Here is an 18908-nt window from a genome sequence, read left to right as displayed (position 1 = left end):
TTTCAGTAAATCTATAAAACTCCTTTGTATAGTATACTATACACTTCACTGTACTATACTTTATTATACTGCATTACTAAATTGTACTACACTGTACTATACAATATTATTCTATACTCTACTGTACTTACTATACTGTATTCTACTATACTGTACTATACCATACTGTCTTATAATGTACTGTACTATACTGTACATACTTACTATACTATACTGTACCATACTGTCATGCCATACTATACTGTATAATTGATGGTATTCCGATGACGTCACAATTGTGCTGCCAACATTTTGGTAGGCAACATCATGTTCATTCAGCGTATTACACATGTTCACAAAGCGTATTAACGAACATATTTGAGTATATTGCCTTAATTTTATTTGAATTGTTGCTGTAGTGACAACAAATTAAAGCTGAAAATTTAAATGGCTGAGATTTCCGCTGTGTTACCAGCGCCCCATCCCAAACTGTACTAGTTCACTAAATACTGTGTAAAAATAGTGAATATACCATTAGAAGTGCCCTTATTAGTGTATTAGGTGAAGTACAGAAGTGTGTGGTTTGGGACGCAGCGTTAGATGAGCCAGTGAGATGCATTTAACAGCTGCTCTGCTGTGCTGCTCGCTAGCTGCTCATTAAACACCACCAAGAGAAAGTTTGAGGGGTTTGTTGACTGATGATGCATTTATTGAGGTAAATGAATGCATTTATTGAGGTAAGCTGATGACGGCTTTGTATGAGCCATCTTCGTAATTTGTTCTACGTTTAAGAAACCTCAGTGTGACTGCAGCGCCATTTGAGGTGGAATGGAAAATTCAAATGAGAAGCTGACTTCAGCTTCATGTCTGTGTATGAGTTTGCTATTTAAGAGCTTTCACAGCTACTTTTATTAGTTTTTGTAAACTGGAGATGTGCAGGTTATACGGATCCAGTCCACCAATCTGAATAAGTTCATCCTCTCTTTGTAGCGTATTTTTGGAGACTGCATCTAAAATGTTCACATATCTTGTTATGGTTATTCTGATCTATTTTGCTATTTTGCCTTTGGTCTTCAGCCACTTGCAGGGTTGTAGCTGCAGTAACAGTAATGAGACGAGTCAGAGTTACAGCTTGCCCACCAACATGGCAGCATGGTCTTCTTAATGATGCATCCATACCATGCCATCGTATACTATAGTACACTATACTGCACTATACTATACTATACAGTAATATACTATACTACACGGTACTATACTATGCTATACTGTACATTTCAGCCTTGCCAAGGCTGTATAACACTTTCTTTACTATAAATATAGTATAAACTGCAGCAACCTGTCAGTCATCTCGACACACTAAACGCATAATTCAGACTGTGCTGCAGTTACGCTGACATAATATAACTACATTCACATTTTAAGCTGCTCACATTCAGCATGGAGTTCACTGGAACGCTCCAGGCCTCACTGCAGTGCAGAGCATGAACACACATTATCCTTACTTATCCCCAGAGGAGATAACAGGGCTCCACCAGTGAAGACAGCCTTGAGCCTCAAGAAGAGGATCAGAGACAGCAGCGTCATCAGCCTGGAGGTGTTTGTGTTTAGGGTAAAAGAGTAAAGCTGGAGGGGGGTTTGAACCGGTCGGACCGGGGGAGGTACGGGAGCCAGTTTCAGAATCCTCTGGGACTCCTCCTTCTCCACAAGGCGCTTTGTGGCAGATTTTAAGGAAAGCGAGGACACACAGAGGGAATTAGCCTTTCAATGCTGCACCACGGGGGCCCACATTCACGGCCCACCGCCGGTCAGAAACCCTCACACTCATCCAACTCATCCAGTGCTCTTCTGGGCTGAATGTGAGCAGCTTCCTGCAGTGAAATACTTCACAGAACATGAATGTACTTTTACTATTTCATCATAACTACAGTAGAAAATGTCCAGATTTCAGAGTTTTGTATTGTTAAAACATGTCAAAATACAGTCTGCTGTTCTACTCACTGACAGCATTTACAGTACATATATATGTTCTGTACATAACACTATATATATATGAAGAGCTTTGTTCCAAAATCCTGTGTATCAATTTGTAACAAGGTTTGAATATGATGGGTTTTTGAGTACACTCTTAAAAAAGGTGGTTCTTTTAGGGTTCTTTATTAAATGACAGAACCATTAACACTCAAAGAACACTTTGCATGCTGAAACGGTTCTTCAGACTGATGGTGAACGTGTTGTATATGGTTCTATATAGAACATTTTTGAAACTGGTTCTAGACAGCACCTAAAAGAGTTTTTCTATTGTTATGATATCAAGCTTGTAACAATAGAAGAACCCATTTTAGATGACATATACACTCGCAGAACAGGCTCTTCAAGGGTTCTTTAGTAAAGTAAATGGTTCTATATAGAACCATGAACACTAAAATAACACTTACATAATTAAAAGGGTTCTTTGCATCGTAAAATTGTTCTTCAGATTGATGGAGAATGTGCTGTAGATGGTTCTATACAGAACCTTTTTCAGAAGGGTTCTATATAGCACAAAAAAAATGTTCTATTGTTACAAGCTTGAGATCGTAGAAATAGAAGAACCCTTTTTGGTGTTATTTAGAACCCTTTTCAAAAAGGTTCTATATAGGACCATCTACAGGACATCCTCCATCAATCTGAAGAACCATTTAAGCATGGAAAAAAATTTTAAACATGCGAAAGGTTCTTGGAGTGTTCATGTGTCTGTATAGAACCTTTGATTCACTTGAAGAACCCTTAAAGAATCATCTTTTTAAGAGTGTAGAATAACAGCTGATGTAACTCTAACCTACACTTCCTTTCTCTAATAAAGGTGCTATTAATCATAATATCCCATTATTATTATTTTCCATTATTATAATTTTTTGTAAGTGTAAAGTCATGCCCAACAATGTGTATCATAAAATGAAAAATTCTTGAAAATGATCTGTGATTAGTCTCGGAACCAAACCATATATATAAGTTATAATATAAGTTATAATATATAAGTATATATATCCTCTACAGAGAACACACTTCTGCACATTTTAATACACAACTACTGTTTACTGAATTTTATATAAAGGAACAAATAAGCCATAAAGTGTGGCCTGTGCAAAAGTTATAGCACATATTATATTTTATGTTTAGTTTTTTTTCCAGTGTTTTAATCTCAGCAAATAAATACAAATTGTGCACTAAACTTTGATATCATATTTAACTGTGTTCTCTGAAGAGGAGCTGTTAACTTATTTACACTTATTTAACTTAAAATCAACAATAACGTCTTTTGACTGGGGGTGTACAAACTTTTGCATACGACTGTACATGTCATATACAATATATAAATAATAATAATAATAATAATAATAATGCTATAAATGTTTTCAGTCAAATAAGACATCATATTCTTTAGCACTGCACACTGCCCACTGCATACTGCGGGCAGCCCTGATTTGAAGGATTAGTGACCCTTCACATAATGTAAAGGTTCTTTATCAATTTAAAGGTTCTTCCTAGAACCTTTACATTATGTGGAGGTTCTTTGAACTTTAAAAAGGTTCTTCTCACACACATCTCACTGGTTAGGATGGGTCTCCAATGGTGCAAAGAACCCATTTGGCACCTTTACTTTTAAACATTAAAAACATTTACAGTAACACTTCAGAATTTTAATAACGGAGTCACAGCTCCAGCTGAAGCTTATAGATCGCTGTAGTAATCCAGTAAACTCTGCTGTGCTGAATGTGAGCAGCCTGTTGTAGTGTAACACTTAAAAGCCGGAGCACAGATGTGTTATTTATCACAATTTCAAACACAACAAAGATTTGTGTTTAAGTACAGTCTATTAATTTTTCTGCTTGAAAATTGAATTAAAAAGAGCTCCAGATTGGGATATATATATATATATATATATATGTGTGTGTGTGTGTATATATATATAATTTTTTTTTTTGTTTTCAAAAAATTAAGCCATACTTGAAAACATGTATGCTGTATTGTTTATAATAAAATATGAACATCTACTCCTAATGTACTCCAGAACATTGTATACAGTATATTAATATTTTCTGAGTCAACATCTGATTCAACACGTTTTAAATACTAAAAAATGAACAAAAATAACCAAAAAACAATACAACCTACAAGTAAAAGACATTTGCTGAATCACTATGCGCTTGTAGACACTCAGCATATAACACTAAGAAAGCAGAACTGTATCAGAATGACCACTGAAACTCACCTTTGTGTCCAGATCAGTCCAGCATGTAGTCTGTGGGATATTAATCTCTCTCTTAAAATGTAGTGTACAGTAGAGGAAGGCTGACACGAGAGCTAAGGAAGTGTCTCCTTCCACCGTCCGACCTGCACGCAGGACCAAAACTGGTTCTACAGCTTTCAGCTTTTTTCTTGAAGGAATGAAATGAGTGCTGAGGCATTGTTGACTAAAGCTGTTCTACTTAAAGTAACAAACAATCATTTATAGCTCACCTGTTAATCTGTCACAGCCTCAGATGAAGCGTCATCAAAACATTCAGACCTGTGGGTCAACCATCTGGAAGAACCTGTCAAAAACACTGAAGCTATTATTCCATTATCCTGGCCTCCTTATCAGATGTTAAAACGCTGCGCTCACTTCCTTTAACCTGTCCTCTAAAAGCTGCTCTGCCGCAGATGTTTATCAGCTCAGCTAGTAGGAAGTCTAAGTGGGCTGTGATATGGCGTCAAAGACCGAGAGCGGTGGTATGAGAGCCGCTGCAGTGATGATTAATGGAGATGAGGCACTTTTCTCTGATTTGTGAATAGATTTAATGGAATTTTACTAATTCACAGGTTCAAGACCTCTTTTACCAGGAAAGCCCGAATCAAATGGCCCTACAGGGCAGAACATCACAAGATGAATTGTGACAGCTTTATGAACATACAATCAGTTCCTCGAACAGAATTTGAATCAGAAGCACAATCAGATTCACTCTATTGACGACATGCACCTGTGTGTATGAGGTCTTAGTCTTGTGAATTTTTTTGCTTATGTAAAAGGACAACATACAATACAAGCACCAAACAAATGATGCAAGTATGGGTACTTACAAAAACATAGATCAGGTGTGTTATATGGGTAATAGAAGTTTTAATATAAGTTTAATAGAAGTCTTCTGACTGAAGAGTTTTAGTAGAAGGGTTAAGCTGACCTTTTCCAGGTGAAGACTCTTAGATGAAGAGTTTAGCTGAACTTTTTATGTTGAAAAGTTCTGGCTTGAAGTCTTTTGACTAAAGAGATTTGGCTGAAGACTTTGGACTGAAGTTAAAGAATCTTTGATGAAGAGTTTTAACTGAACTTCTGGCTGAGGAGTTTTGGATGAAGAGCTTGTAATGACGAGTTTTTGATTAACTCTTTGGGCTGAAGAGTTTTTGCTGAACTTATCTGGCCGAACTGTTTTAAATGAAGAGTTTTAGATGAACTCTTTGGGTTGAGGAGTTTTAGATGAAGGGCTGAAAAGCTTTGGAAAAGGAGTTTTATATGAACCCTTCTGGATGAAGAGCTTTGGACGAAGAGCTTTGGCTGAAGAGTTTTGGATTATTTTTTGCTAAACTCCTCTGGCTGAAGTGTTCTGGATGAAGAGTTTTGACTTAAGAGTTTTGGATGAGGTTTTGCTGAATTCCTCTGGCTGAAGTGTTTTGGATCAAGTCTTCAGGCTTGAATTTTGGATGAAGACTTTTAGCCGAATTCTTCAGGATGAAGAGTTTTAGCTGAACTCCTCTAACGGAAGAGTCTAAGATGAAGAGTTTAGCTGCACTCTTCTGGTTGAAAGACCATTCACTGATATGGCCATGCCACGTTGATTAAGGTACTCTATAGTGACGGTCTTTGACTACTCTGAGCGTCTATGGGCCTCAACTGTCACACCCAATCTACCAGCACAGTCCCTGAGAACAGGACGAACAGTATCGATGGTCCAGACAAACCAAATTCCCCCCTTAGTGAAACCAGAATACAATGTTAGCCAGCCTCAAAGGACTCTCTCAACCCCCACAGACGGCTGTGCTCTTATCAATATTCATACATTTCTCAGCTGCAGGGCAGACGCCCGTGGTCGAACAATTATCCATTTCTTCCAGCGATATGCGCTGTGGAATCCCGAACGCCCCTCACCATGCTGCACTGGACAGTGCCCTTCTTCACGCGGGATCGGCAATGGACATTGCGGCCTTTGTTTTCGCGCTAAAGAGCCTTTCGGATTGTTACAGCGTGGCCTGAAACAATCATATTTTATTCAACAGGCCATCCAACAGAGGACGTGGTCTCAGACACCCAACTGGGTGACGCGTTTTTCCATGAAATGTTTGAGGGGCGATTTGGAAAGTACCAGTGGTGGATACAGAACAGTCTATGTGGATGTAATGCATGTGGGAAAGTTTGGCTAAAGTACTAAATGGCATATCAGAAGACTTTAGAACAAATGGAGCAACACAGTATGATGCAGTATGACGTCCTTCATAAACTGTAAGCTCTAATGCTCTGGGTCCTAGTCCAGTCTTACACTAGGGACCACTTTCTCTTCACATTTTAGTTCTAAAACTTTTATTTTGTAACTTCATGAAGTGTTTGGTAATGAACTGATTAACTGAAAGTGAGTTCGACTGATTTTTTAAACTTGTGGCATAATTAAATGGTTAAGATATAAACAAAGTCATTCAGACTTGTTTGATGTAAAATTTTGATGTAAAGTTTCTTGTTTAAAGCCTCTGAAAGTTACTTCATGAAATGGTTATGAATGATGCCTGAGACACTGAGTGTGTTTACATGCACTCAATAGTCCGATCATAATCAGATTTCTGCAGTTATCTGATTATTCAAATGGTCATGTAAACAGCACACTCCGATTTCTTAGATCAGAGTAAGGTCTCCGGTAAGAAAGGTAAGAAATCCGATAAAAAGACTCAGTAATCAGATTTCTCAGCGCGTGTAAACTCTTACTCTGATTTCTTTCGCCTTGCTCAGTCTGCACATGTGTGAATCAGACTGTGAAATACTGGAAATAAGCAAGCAGCGCTGCCGCGAGACGCAGCAAAACACTTTTGGAGCGACGCTGAAACCAACTACATGCTTGATGAAATGAAGGCCTTAAATATTCTTCATCTTCTAGATGATGGATGTTCATATTTTCATGTAAAGTGGCGCGATGTTTAAAAAAAAGCCATTAAGTTTGAGTTTTACATTACGTCTACATCACGTCTTCTTCTGTGGGTTTATTGGTTGGTTGCAAAGCAGAAATCTGATTACTGCCTGTCTCATGTTTCCCCATTATCTGATTACTCAAGTGTATGTAAACACACTGAACAGATTACTGACAAAATCTGATTTTCTGCAGTTATCAGATTATTAAGTGCATGTAAACTCACTCAGTGTTTTACTATAGCTTTGAGAAGATTTTGGCCGAAAATGCATTTTTTTAATCCCTTTATGCTGGACAGGTACATGCTGGGCATTATAAGGTAAAAAAGTACACAAAGGAAACTTAGTTTTTCTGATTTATCACCTTTTTATCACCATCATTACAAATAAAACTTGTGTAGGTTCACTGGTGGTTTTGGATAGTAAATAAAAGGTCTAGTGTTGTAGTCATGGTGACCCCTGGTTCCTATCACCACCACTGTATAGAAATCTGAGTCTCTACAATCAACCATTTCACACCAAAACATTCTGAATGACTTTCTGAAAGACTGAATTATCCTGAAAATGTGAAATATTGGTGCGATTCCTCTTTATATAGCAGATGAAAATGTAAAGAACAGAACTGTAGAGCAGTGCTGACTTAATATTATAAATATGAGGTTACAATGGAGGTTCTAGAGCTAAAAAACAGTAAAGTCTACAGAAGGTGTCCCCGAGACTGAGAACCACTGCATTAATGCTACAGTGATATACAGTTTAGAAAGATCGTCATGCTACATATGATGTACACACTTAAAAAATATGGTTTTTCAAGGGCTCCTGAGTAAAGAAAATGGTTCTATATAGATCCATGAACACTCAAAGAACCCTTTTCAAGACGTAAGGGTCCTTTGCATCTTTAAAGGGTTCTTCAGATTAATGGAGAATGTGCTATAGATGGTTCTATATAGAACCTTTTTGAAAAGAGTTCATCTACTGGTACGATGTCAAGCCGGTAACAATAGAAGAACTCTGCTGGTGCTATATAGAACCCTTTTCAAAAAGGTTCTCTATGGATAAAAAAATAGAAATAATGATAATTGCCCTTCAGGAGGTTAAATGCACGTCACAGAGCAGGAAAACATTTGCATGTGCACTGCAAAGAAAATACAAGAGCAGCACTGGGATGCGCTCAACTACAGTCGCATGCAAAAGTTTGTGCACCCTGGATCAAATAACGTTTTATTGATTTTCTGACAATAATTTTACACACGTCTGCACTTTTTAATGCACAACTATTGTTTATTTGCTGAAAAAATAAATAAAAATGTGGCCTATGTGAAAGTTATGAGGGCATTTTGTTCATTAAGTTGAATTTTTTTTTATGTTTAACTCAAATAAAAGTAAATAAATTGAAATCACGCACTATGATTTGAAGCCCTAATTTGAAGGTAATGTCATTTGATCAGGAGTATTCAAACTTTGTAATCAACTGTAAGCCCAGCCTGCATTATCATCAACACTGGCTCGATGATATTATTCACGCACATGTGACCACATTGTTTGTGTGGTTCCTTTAAAAAAAGAAAAGAGATAAGGCTGACAAGCTTCCTCAAACACATGGCCGGCTCTGACAGGGATTCGTCATGCAGTGATTTAGGCCGCAGCCCTGTGCGTAAATGAGTTAACCATTAACCAGCTCCTCCCTACAGAGGCATGAGAGAAATGTGTGGAGAATGAAAGCGCAAGGTGACCCACGCTGAGTCACGGCCTAAAGCAAGCACACCTGAGCCTCGGAAACTGTGTACCTGAACAGGAAGCGGAACTACGGTACAGATCAGACACGGAAAGATGGTGGGGAAGAGAACTTCCTGCCTGATTTCCTATCATAAAACAAAACAATGATAAAACAAAACAACTCTAACGTCACTGAACTCTGTATTATTTTTAACTGCACAGAATGAAAGGTTCAAATTGCAATACTCACAATATTGCCCTGCACTGCTCATCTATAGTGCATTTTGTACATACAGGAAAAATCAGTAGTCATTCTTTTTTTTTATATATATATTTTACTCAGGTTTTTGTATAATAAGACAAAAGAATAGTATAACCTCCCTCCCACCCCCCAAAAAAAAGCACCATTACAAAAAAAATGAAAAAAAATGAAAAAGTCAGTCAAAAAACAGACAAAAACAATAAATAAAAAATGGAAAACATGATAGCAGGTGTTATAATCTTGGCAGTTTGGAGGAGAAAATAATTGAAAAAAGTTAAATTACCAAGAAGGATGTCACAGTTTATTCATTGGCATTGAAGGTGTTCAGTGAAAGAGTCCCATACCTTTTATACCTCTTGATTAATCCTGTATTGATACATTGTAAATTTATACATTTGTAAATTTATATAGAAGAAACCATTTCAGAAAACCATATTTTAAACGGGGGAAGATATTCAGATTTCTATCCCCTGAGAATAATCCTTTTTGCCAAAACCAGGATAAAGGAGAAATCTTAATAATGAAATAATGTAATCTATGAATAATACATACATCATCTAAACCACTTATCCTTCTGGGTCACGGTGGGGTGCTGGAGCCTATCCCAGCTGTCATTAGGCAGAAGGCAGGATACACCCTGGACAGGTCGCCAGTCCATCGCAGGGCAGACAGACATACACATACACTCACACCTAGGGGCAATTCAGCATGTCCAACCAGCCTGACTGCATGTTTTTCGGACTGTGGGAGGGAACCGGAGTACCCGGAGGAAACCCACACAGACACGGGGAGAACAGGCAAACTCCACACAGAAATGACCCTGGTCACCCAGCCAGGAATCAAACCCAGGCCATTCTTGCTGTGAGGCGACAGCGCTACCCACTGCACCACCGTGCTGCCCTCGATGAATAATCTTGAATTTAATTAATTAAGTAGTTGTTCTAAAGGCCACCGCACCACATCACATCACTACTATTATGGCATTCAATTAAAAGGCCACAAAAAGCCATAGAGTAGATGGCATTGAAATTCACAGAGACATCTTCACTATTTAATTTTATTATTACTATAATTACTACTAAATTCAATAGACTAGAATAGAGAGGTAAAATGTACTGCTGCTAGTATTATTATTATTCCTGAGCTCCACAATCCACAGAACCTCCTGCGGAGAGTTAACTGACAACATGCTAAAGGCTAACATCCCAACATGACAGCAATGTGAGAATAAATACAAATGTAAATAATCTTTATTGCTGGGATGCTTAAATGTGTGTCGATGCTTCTAATCGATCTGTCAAGAAACCTGAACCTGCGTCAGAGAAACCCTTTAGGTTCTATACAGCCTTAACTATTCATGCTAATAAAGTCATTTCATATCAGCTTTTTCATTTTGTTTATGCTGTCAGGTGCAGCATTAAACCCCTAAAGCACTGATATTACACTGCAAAACGTAGAAATCTGTAAATTCACTTAGTTTTTTAAACCAGTGCTGAGATAACGCTCCTTGTATTTTCACCATGGTAGCGCCAAGCTAGCACCATTAGCTCGGCACTATGTTGGATTTTCATGTCAATTCCAGCTTAAATAAAGGCACTTTAAGTGTGTAACAGACACGCGGGTAACATTACAGCTTTGTATGTCTTTTTAAGTAACTCCTTCTGTAAATGCTTTCACTTAAGGTTGGTCTTTTGTTAAGGGGGCGTTAGCCTGTTAGATGGTTAGCTTTTAGCTCAGCCTGCTCTAATGAGGGCAGAATATCCAGTTAGCAAGAGAGTTTTGAGTGTAAACCAGTTATAGAGAGTCTCTCAGCAGCAACCAGTGATGTTCAAATGGCATTTTATCACGTGGTTGGATTTCCCTGCTGAAAAAAACAGATCCTGCGTGCATTTCATGGTAGTCTGGTGTTGATTTAGCTGGTCACCCAGCATGGTCATGCTGATTGACCAACACATCAGCATCCAAAACACAACATATGCTGGTTTTGCTCGTGACGAGCGAAGCTGGCCTACCCTAAGAAGTAAGAAGCAACATTCATATCGCTGCTGTTCGAAGAAAACATCGTATCTCCATTTTTGCCGTTTTCCAGTTTTTGACATAATGTGAAAATGCCTGCTGCTCTTTATATTGCGTGTAAATTTCATGATGAATGGACTAAAAGAAACGGCCCAGAATGACTTGGAAAAAAATCCTGGTTCCATTGACTTCCATTAAAAGTAAAGTAGGTTTTTTCCTTCTCCTGTAAAGTTACCATTTTGGAGATACGAGGTTTTCTTCCGACAACAGCGATACGTAAATTGAAGCTCTGTGCTTTCTTGAGAGGTTTCTGCTTGTGAGATCCAAATTCTCAGCCTACTTTCAGCTTTAGTCAGCGGAGGTGACCACTGCAAAACTGCATACTGTCCCAGAAACACCTCAGACACATTTAACATGTAATGATAACTTAAAAAGTGAGCACACTTTCTTTAACTTAGCTAAAACACTTACGTTCCCCAAACAGATGTTTCGACCATAATCCTGTGGTCACGTGAAAAATAAGGTATTGTATTCTATTTATTTACTTGCAACTATGTTTTAACGTCAAGACAAATTTTTTTGTGATATCATACTTGGCCCATAAAATCAGTTCTACTCCAGATTTTGAGTGTTGTCTAGGGATCCTGTATCACTGTATGTCAGTACAAGGACTTTTATTCTACATATCTGGACTATACTACATCTAGTTTTCTTCTTTGGGAGTCGTAATGTCTAGAACATTAGGAAACTCCAAAATAATTGAACTACTTGCATGTTTTATTTTATATTAAATGGTTATACTGTTAAGCATTTGTAGCAACCCTGTTAGCAAGAGGACAGTGGACCACTGTCGGCCCGCTGATGGCAGAGCTGCTGGTCCACTGGCATTTTGCTCAGCATTTTCTGGGTGTTCCACCAGTGGTTAAGCAGAATATTAGACAAAATTTCACTTATAGTCGCTCATTTTCCACTCACAGTCCAGTTTACTGATTTTTCCTTCCTTCCTTTCTTTCTTTAGTCATATTTTGTCAATTAGTTTAGTAAATAATTTTAATCGAGCTCAGTGTCAGCAGCATTTTCTATAACATCAATTTATATCAGGCCTAATCATTATTTTTTCTCACAGTTGTTTGTAAAATTTGTGTACGCTTATTTTCTAAAATAAAAAAGTCTCTGTGCATTTGTAATCTGTTGGAGGAGATTAAAAACTAGCTAGCATTTGTATGCAGGGCAGTAATCTGGGTGGTCTGAGGGTGGACCAGCAGTGGTGAACATTCAGTGGGGTGCCGACCTAATCAAGCCAGTAGACTGATATATACTCTCTGGGTATATATCGATATATATACACACATATACATATATATATATACATACATACATACATACATACACATATATATATATATATATATCGCTGTCTGGGTTCATTCTGTGTATAAAAGTCACAATGCTTACTATTACTGCTCTTATTTTTGTTAAATTAAAATAGTTCAAAAATTATTTAGGAGCTCCTATTTTCTCCTCTCCAGGTTTCTGACGTACCTCTTTTTCTCCTCCTGTGATTGTGCCAAGAACAGTCTTGGGTTTCCCGAACTGATAACAGAGAAAGCTGAAGGACACTAACAAAAAAACACCAGCTTTATTAGGCATGTGATGTGTGACTGAGATTCTATTGTATTGCCTACGTAAATATTTGCATGCCCAGGTTTGATAATGCCATGAACTGGGAGTACAAAAGCTGAATGAAAATGACTTGAAGGATTTACTGGACTCGGCGGTTTCACTTTCATTTAGTAGGAAATTTATTTTCACATATCAGAAAATAATTGCAGTTTGTAACACAGCTACAGTTGAAAAGCAAAAAAAAAAAAAAAAAAACAAAACCGATGCTGTCAGCATAGTCATCTGTGTAAAACTGTGGAAATTTGTAATATCCTACTTGATCTTAAGAAATAATACACCGTAAAGTATATAATGTGTATTTTTCATATAAATTTATAGGGCTTCTCTGTTGAAAAACAGCATGTACCACAAAGATGAGCATGAAACAAACTGACCACAATATTTCCTTCTGTGAAAAATACATCTATTGTTGAGATAAAGTGTACGTTTTGAGGGAAAAACAGTATAAAACATTTTTCCTCAGAGAAAATAGTTATTGTAAATGTTTTTTATTACAACAAATTATCACAAAAGCAGTATTAGAATTGCACCAACTCCAACTGTATGAACTCTTGTCGTAACAAAAGGAGTTTTAAAAGCACAATAGGTAAGTATTCTGTATTACGTCAAATTCATCCGGGAGAGAATCATTTGACCAAAGAGCTCTCTTTACAAAATGTACAGTATCATATATAAATTTGGCGTTCCATTGTAAAAAATGGATGTTTTATACATATATATCTATGTATATATAAATTTATACAATAATAATCACCTCTCTTTTCCCAGCCTCAAAGCACACACTGATATTTGTCGTTCTTTTCGCTTTTAAATTAGTGTTTTAAAATCCAAGGCGAGGCAATCTGTACCACGTGAACTGTCCTGGTCCATTAACGCTTGGAGAGGGACAACCGTAGGTAGGGTGCTGAGAAAGCCCATCTACACCTAGCCTGGCCAACTATATATATATAAAAGAAAAACTTCAAAGCCTGATCTAAAGAGAAGACCACGATTACAATCCACCGTCTCTGTGGTTCTAAGAACAGATATCCACGTTTTGCCATCGTTTTTGTTTAAAAACTCTTGGGAGCTTTTCCTCACAGTGCTGGTGCTCCATCTTGTCAGTTAGTGCTTCAAAAATGGGGACAGCCACGATTAGCCCCTCGGATTCAGTCAGCTATCCAGTCGTCCATAGGTGATGGTCCGTTACCATGGCTACAGGCAGGCCTGCTGTACCTGTGTTAAAAGCTCCCCAAAGCGGTCAAACAGACCCTCCAGCCAGGCTCTGTTGCTCATGCATTTCTGCACCGTCTCCTCCTGTCCCAGGTCCACACCCCGCGAGCGCAACAGCGCAATCTGATAAACACAGACATTATATGACGTGAGGACGTGAGATATACATATGTTGCATGTTGTTGTCGGAAGAAAACCTCGTATCTCCAAAATACTAACTTCACAGGAGAAGGAAAAAACCCACTTTACTTTTAATGTAAGTCAATGGAACCAGACATTTTTCCAAGCAATTTTGGGCTGTTTGTTTTGGTCTATTCATCATGAAATTTACACACAATGTAAACAGCAACAGGCATTTTCAGATCAAGTAAAAAACTGAAAAACGATAAAAGTAGAGACACAAGAATTTCTTCCAACAGCAGTGATATATAATATGTAAGTATCGAATATGATACAGTGATTTTCAGTTTACTGGAACAATTTTGGAACTAAATCTGTGCTTTATAGTATCCGAATCTAACCCTCTAGCTATGAGCTAAAAAGCCACAATACAACAATACAATAGCATGAATTGTGACAATATACGTTGAATTGTTACATCCCTTGTAAGTAGATACCCATACGCACACACACACACGCACACACACACACACACACACAAACCAAAACGCAACCCTGATTATCTCGTAACAACGCTGTGTACAAGGACTGTACTTGAGACGATAAGCAAACGGTCAGTTATCGTAGTGAACATGCTGGATGTGGGAGAAATGGGCAAGAATGAAGACCTGAGCGACTCTGATAATTGTCATACTGTTATGGCCAGACGACTGGGTCAGAGCATCTACAGAACGGCAAGGCTTGTGGGGTGGTCCCCGGTCAGCAGTGATGAGTACCTAATGACAGTTGTCCGAGGAGGGACAAACCAACGGCTGGCATGGGGTGTTTGGCACTCAAGGCTCACTGATGCATGAGGGCAACAAAGCCCATCCCGTCTAGTCCAAACCAACAGAAGGGCTATTATGACACATCATGTGGTTGGCCGAGTTCATGTTTACCTAGGAAAAGGATGGCACCAGGATGCACTGTGGGAAGCAGACAATCCTGTGGAGGCAGTGTGATGATCTGGGCGATGTTGTGCTGGGAAACTCTGGGTCCGAGCATGCATGTGGACATCAGTTGGACATGTGCCACCTATGTAAACATTGCTACGGACCTTCATGGTGATGGTACTCCCTGATGGCAATGGCCTCTTCAGCAGGATAATAAGCTCTGCCACATTTTTCAGGAATGGCTTAAAGAACATGATGAGTTCATGAAGGTGTTGCCCTGACCTATAAATCTCAATCAGATCGAGCATCTGTGGGATGTGCTGGAACAACAAGTCTGATTCCCAGCAGCTCCACCTCACACTTTACAGGACTTAAAGGATCTGCTGCTAATGTCTAGGGGACAGTACCACAGAGGACCTTCAGAGGTCTTGTAGAGTCCAGGCCTCAGTGAGTCGAAGCTGTTTTGGCAGCATATGGAGGACTAACAGGATATTAGGCAGGTGGTCATCATGTTTTGGCTCATTTGTTTGTTATATGTCCCATATAAAACACATACAGAACATAGTATAATTACATATCTCTGCTGTCAGGGACAAAACCTTGTATATTCATTTTGGTCATTTTTCATTTTTTGACATAATTTGAAAAAAAAGCAGCTGCCCATTATGTTGTGTCAAAATTTCATGATAAACAGACCAACAGAAATGGTCCAAAATGACTTATTAGAAATATTAGACTTTAGAAATATTATTTCTCCATTTACTTCCATTAAAAGTGGAGAACTTTTTCCTTCTCCTGTAAAGTTACTTTTTTGGAGATATGAGGTTTTGTTCCGACAGCAGCGAAATATATATTTAATAATAATAATAATAATAATAATAAGCAGCAGAAGTATTATCTAAACCTAATTCTAATACAAACTCTGAACTCAAGAACCGAGAACTGGTTTTGCTATTTCAGTTTTAGAAATGTACAAAACGCAAAACACACACACACACACACACACACACACACACGTGCGCACTTTTCAAGGAACCAGACTTCACAACTGGAATTTCACAGGAAAAACAACTTCATATGAAGTGAGTATTATTATTAGGAATTCCTTTGTAAATTCACACTGTAAAGTCTTTCTGGAAGGAAGGCTACAAACCTGAGGGAAAAACTGACCCCTTAAAATTTCAGGTACATTCATCCTAAAGTTTATTATTAACCACATAGAAAACACTGCAATCTGGCTGAGCTGCTAAAACGTTTCAGGGGGTTTAAGGAATTAATATATTTTAAATTTTAATGTACATACATACAAAGTCAACAAGAATCAGCTGAACTGGGTCAGAGAGGACATTCCAATAAAAAGCTGAAGAAGTCCATAGCAGCATGAGGCATTTCTTTTTAATGCATACTAGGAAACTCAATTAATTTGAGGTCTTTGCTGTTAAAATGATGACTTACCTAGAATTTGTCAGTATAAACAATAATAAATATAGCACAGACTAGAATCTCTACAGAAATGCTGATGGCAGCATTTTGAAACTCAGTAAATGTGTTATCTGTAAACTTCTAAAACTCATCTGCAAGGTTGACTGTAGGTGACACAAAAATGCTGTCAAAACAAACCAGATTGTCCTTATTCAGTAAAGGCACTGCGGCCTACAGCAGCGTTTTGACCGTAAGCGTTGTGCTCCTGGCGTACGGTGGAGGAAAACACGCACACGAACCGCGTCACTAGTGATAAAGGTGCATGCATCACTAGTCAAAACAATACACTCCCCGAGGGGCCGAGGTCTTTACTAGTCAGCAATTTAGAATCTATCAAATATTACATATACATACAGCTGTACGCAAAAGTTTGGGCACCCCTCGTGTAAATAAGTGAACTAACCCTCTACAGAGAACATATTTCTGCACATTTTAATGCACAGTTACTGTTTATTTGCTGGAAACATGTAATGTGACTTGTGCAAAAAGTTATGGTACATTTTACATTTTATTATTTCAGCAAATAAACAGAAACTGAGAACTAAAATCTGCATAAAAATGCCAAATTTAAGTGTGTTCTTTCTAGAAGATGTGTTATGGATTATACACACACACACACACACACACACACACACACACACACACACATTATGTATATATACACATATATACACACACACACACACACACACACACACATACATACACAAATGGTTTACAAAATCAAGAGTATTTCGTTGGTTCTAGAGGATAGAACTGCTTTTCTCTGGTTCTACAACAAAAGCAGAAATATTCTGTTGATTCTGTACGTTTGAACGCTTTTTGAAATCAATCAAACACACACACACACACACACACACACACACACACACACACACAATCTCACCTCCTCCATACACATCAGATATGTATGGTACTTGTAGTGCTGCAGTGAGTGATAGAGAGAGAACCAATGGGTTTTCTGCTGGTCCACTGTATACTCCTAGAGAGAGAGAGAAAGAGGGAGAAAGAGGGAGGGAGAGAGAGAGAGAGAGAGAGACAGAAGTTGTTTGCCTCTCATTACTTTTTATGCATGTTAAAAGATTTGAGATGTCTACCCCCTAGTGGTCAGATGTACGTACTACAGAACAACTGTGCCCACTGACAACATCCATCTTAATTTATATCGTCAGACTGATGAACTCACCAGGGGAAGCTTAATAGGGGACTTAGAGGGTTTCATGGTCTTCCTATTGTAGGCCTTCCCACTCAGTCGGACTTTAAAAGTGGGGGTCTCTCCATCTGTTTTCAGTTCTGTTACAACAGCCAACTCAGGAAAGCTGTCCAAGGCGTTCTGCGAATGGATAAAGGTGAGAGGTTTGGGTCAGTTGGAGAAACTAGAAGTAGCAAACAGGAAGCATGCACAAATACTGAGAGAAAAAAAGCTCTAATTTACACAATAATCAATGCAGGCTTACAGAAATCCATTCACTGGACTGTATTATAGTAACAGCACTGGGATGGAGGCTGACAACAGTTTATGGAGTATATTAAAGAAATGGTTTGGCAAAAAATGTATTTTATACTATTTTTCCTCCTACCACAAAGTCGACCAGCCAAGACATGTTTGGTTATCTATAAAAACAGTCACAAGTGTCAAAAAAAGTAATGGAAACTAACTTAATGCCTGAATTTTGAATGTACTGTTTTTCATGTTTAACTCCTCACGGTTTAAGGCAAGTGTGATGATGTAGACGCACAGAACTGCACAAGGCTAACTGGTAGAGTATGTGTTAGCTACATTAGCTTCGTAGCTCCAGTATAAAACTAAAGCAAACATCAGACAGCAAACCCATCTTGGCTGACTAACTATATCTGGGCTAAGGGGAAAATTGCGCACATTTGATTTTTCACCAAACTGTTGATTTAATAAACACAGAGTGGATTTTGGAGGGGATGCTCACTTTGAAAACCTGACCCACGCGCAGTTTAGGAAGCAGCCTCCTCCTGTTGTCTGTAATCATTCCATCCACTCTCTTCATATGTGGCAGGAGAAGTTCATCTGCGGAAAAAGTGATTACATCAGCACATGGGTCGTATACCAGAGCATCAGCACAGAGGCCAACCTAGCAAACATTCAGTCTGAGGTATAAACTATGAAAAACTGCTTTCTCTCCTCTCAGTAAACCAGCATTACTCAATCAGACAACATGACGGTTGAGCTTATATAACCTTTAGCATTATTTATAGGTAAGCGTTGTGCTCCTGGTGTGCGGTGGAGGAAAACACGCACACGAACCGCGTCACTAGCGACAGTGGTGCATAAATCACTAGTCAA

The 18908-nt window shown here is 38.4% G+C and overlaps 1 protein-coding gene and 1 long non-coding RNA gene across 2 annotated transcripts in view; both read right to left on the bottom strand.

The window, feature by feature from the left end:
• Positions 1–995: 995 nt before the first annotated feature.
• LOC118818283 lies at positions 996–4675 on the bottom strand. The gene is made up of 3 exons (XR_005008072.1): positions 4483–4675; positions 4235–4356; positions 996–1863 (listed from the first exon to the last, which is right to left on the bottom strand). It is a non-coding gene; the product is annotated as an uncharacterized LOC118818283 (long non-coding RNA).
• An 8840-nt stretch (positions 4676–13515) lies between these two features.
• Positions 13516–18908, bottom strand: part of qser1 (glutamine and serine rich 1) — a 34944-nt gene continuing 29551 nt past the window's right edge. The window contains exons 10-13 of the mRNA XM_036584907.1: positions 18535–18632; positions 17778–17924; positions 17478–17573; positions 13516–14180 (exon numbers count right to left, since the gene is read on the bottom strand). Of these exons, the coding sequence (XP_036440800.1) occupies positions 14040–14180; positions 17478–17573; positions 17778–17924; positions 18535–18632 (482 nt within the window). The 3' untranslated portion in view covers positions 13516–14039. The remainder of the gene's footprint in view (positions 14181–17477; positions 17574–17777; positions 17925–18534; positions 18633–18908) is intronic.

Source organism: Colossoma macropomum, unplaced genomic scaffold (genome assembly GCF_904425465.1).
Source record: "Colossoma macropomum unplaced genomic scaffold, Colossoma_macropomum, whole genome shotgun sequence".
NCBI lineage: Eukaryota > Metazoa > Chordata > Actinopteri > Characiformes > Serrasalmidae > Colossoma > Colossoma macropomum.
This window is presented reverse-complemented; position numbering and strand designations above follow the sequence as displayed.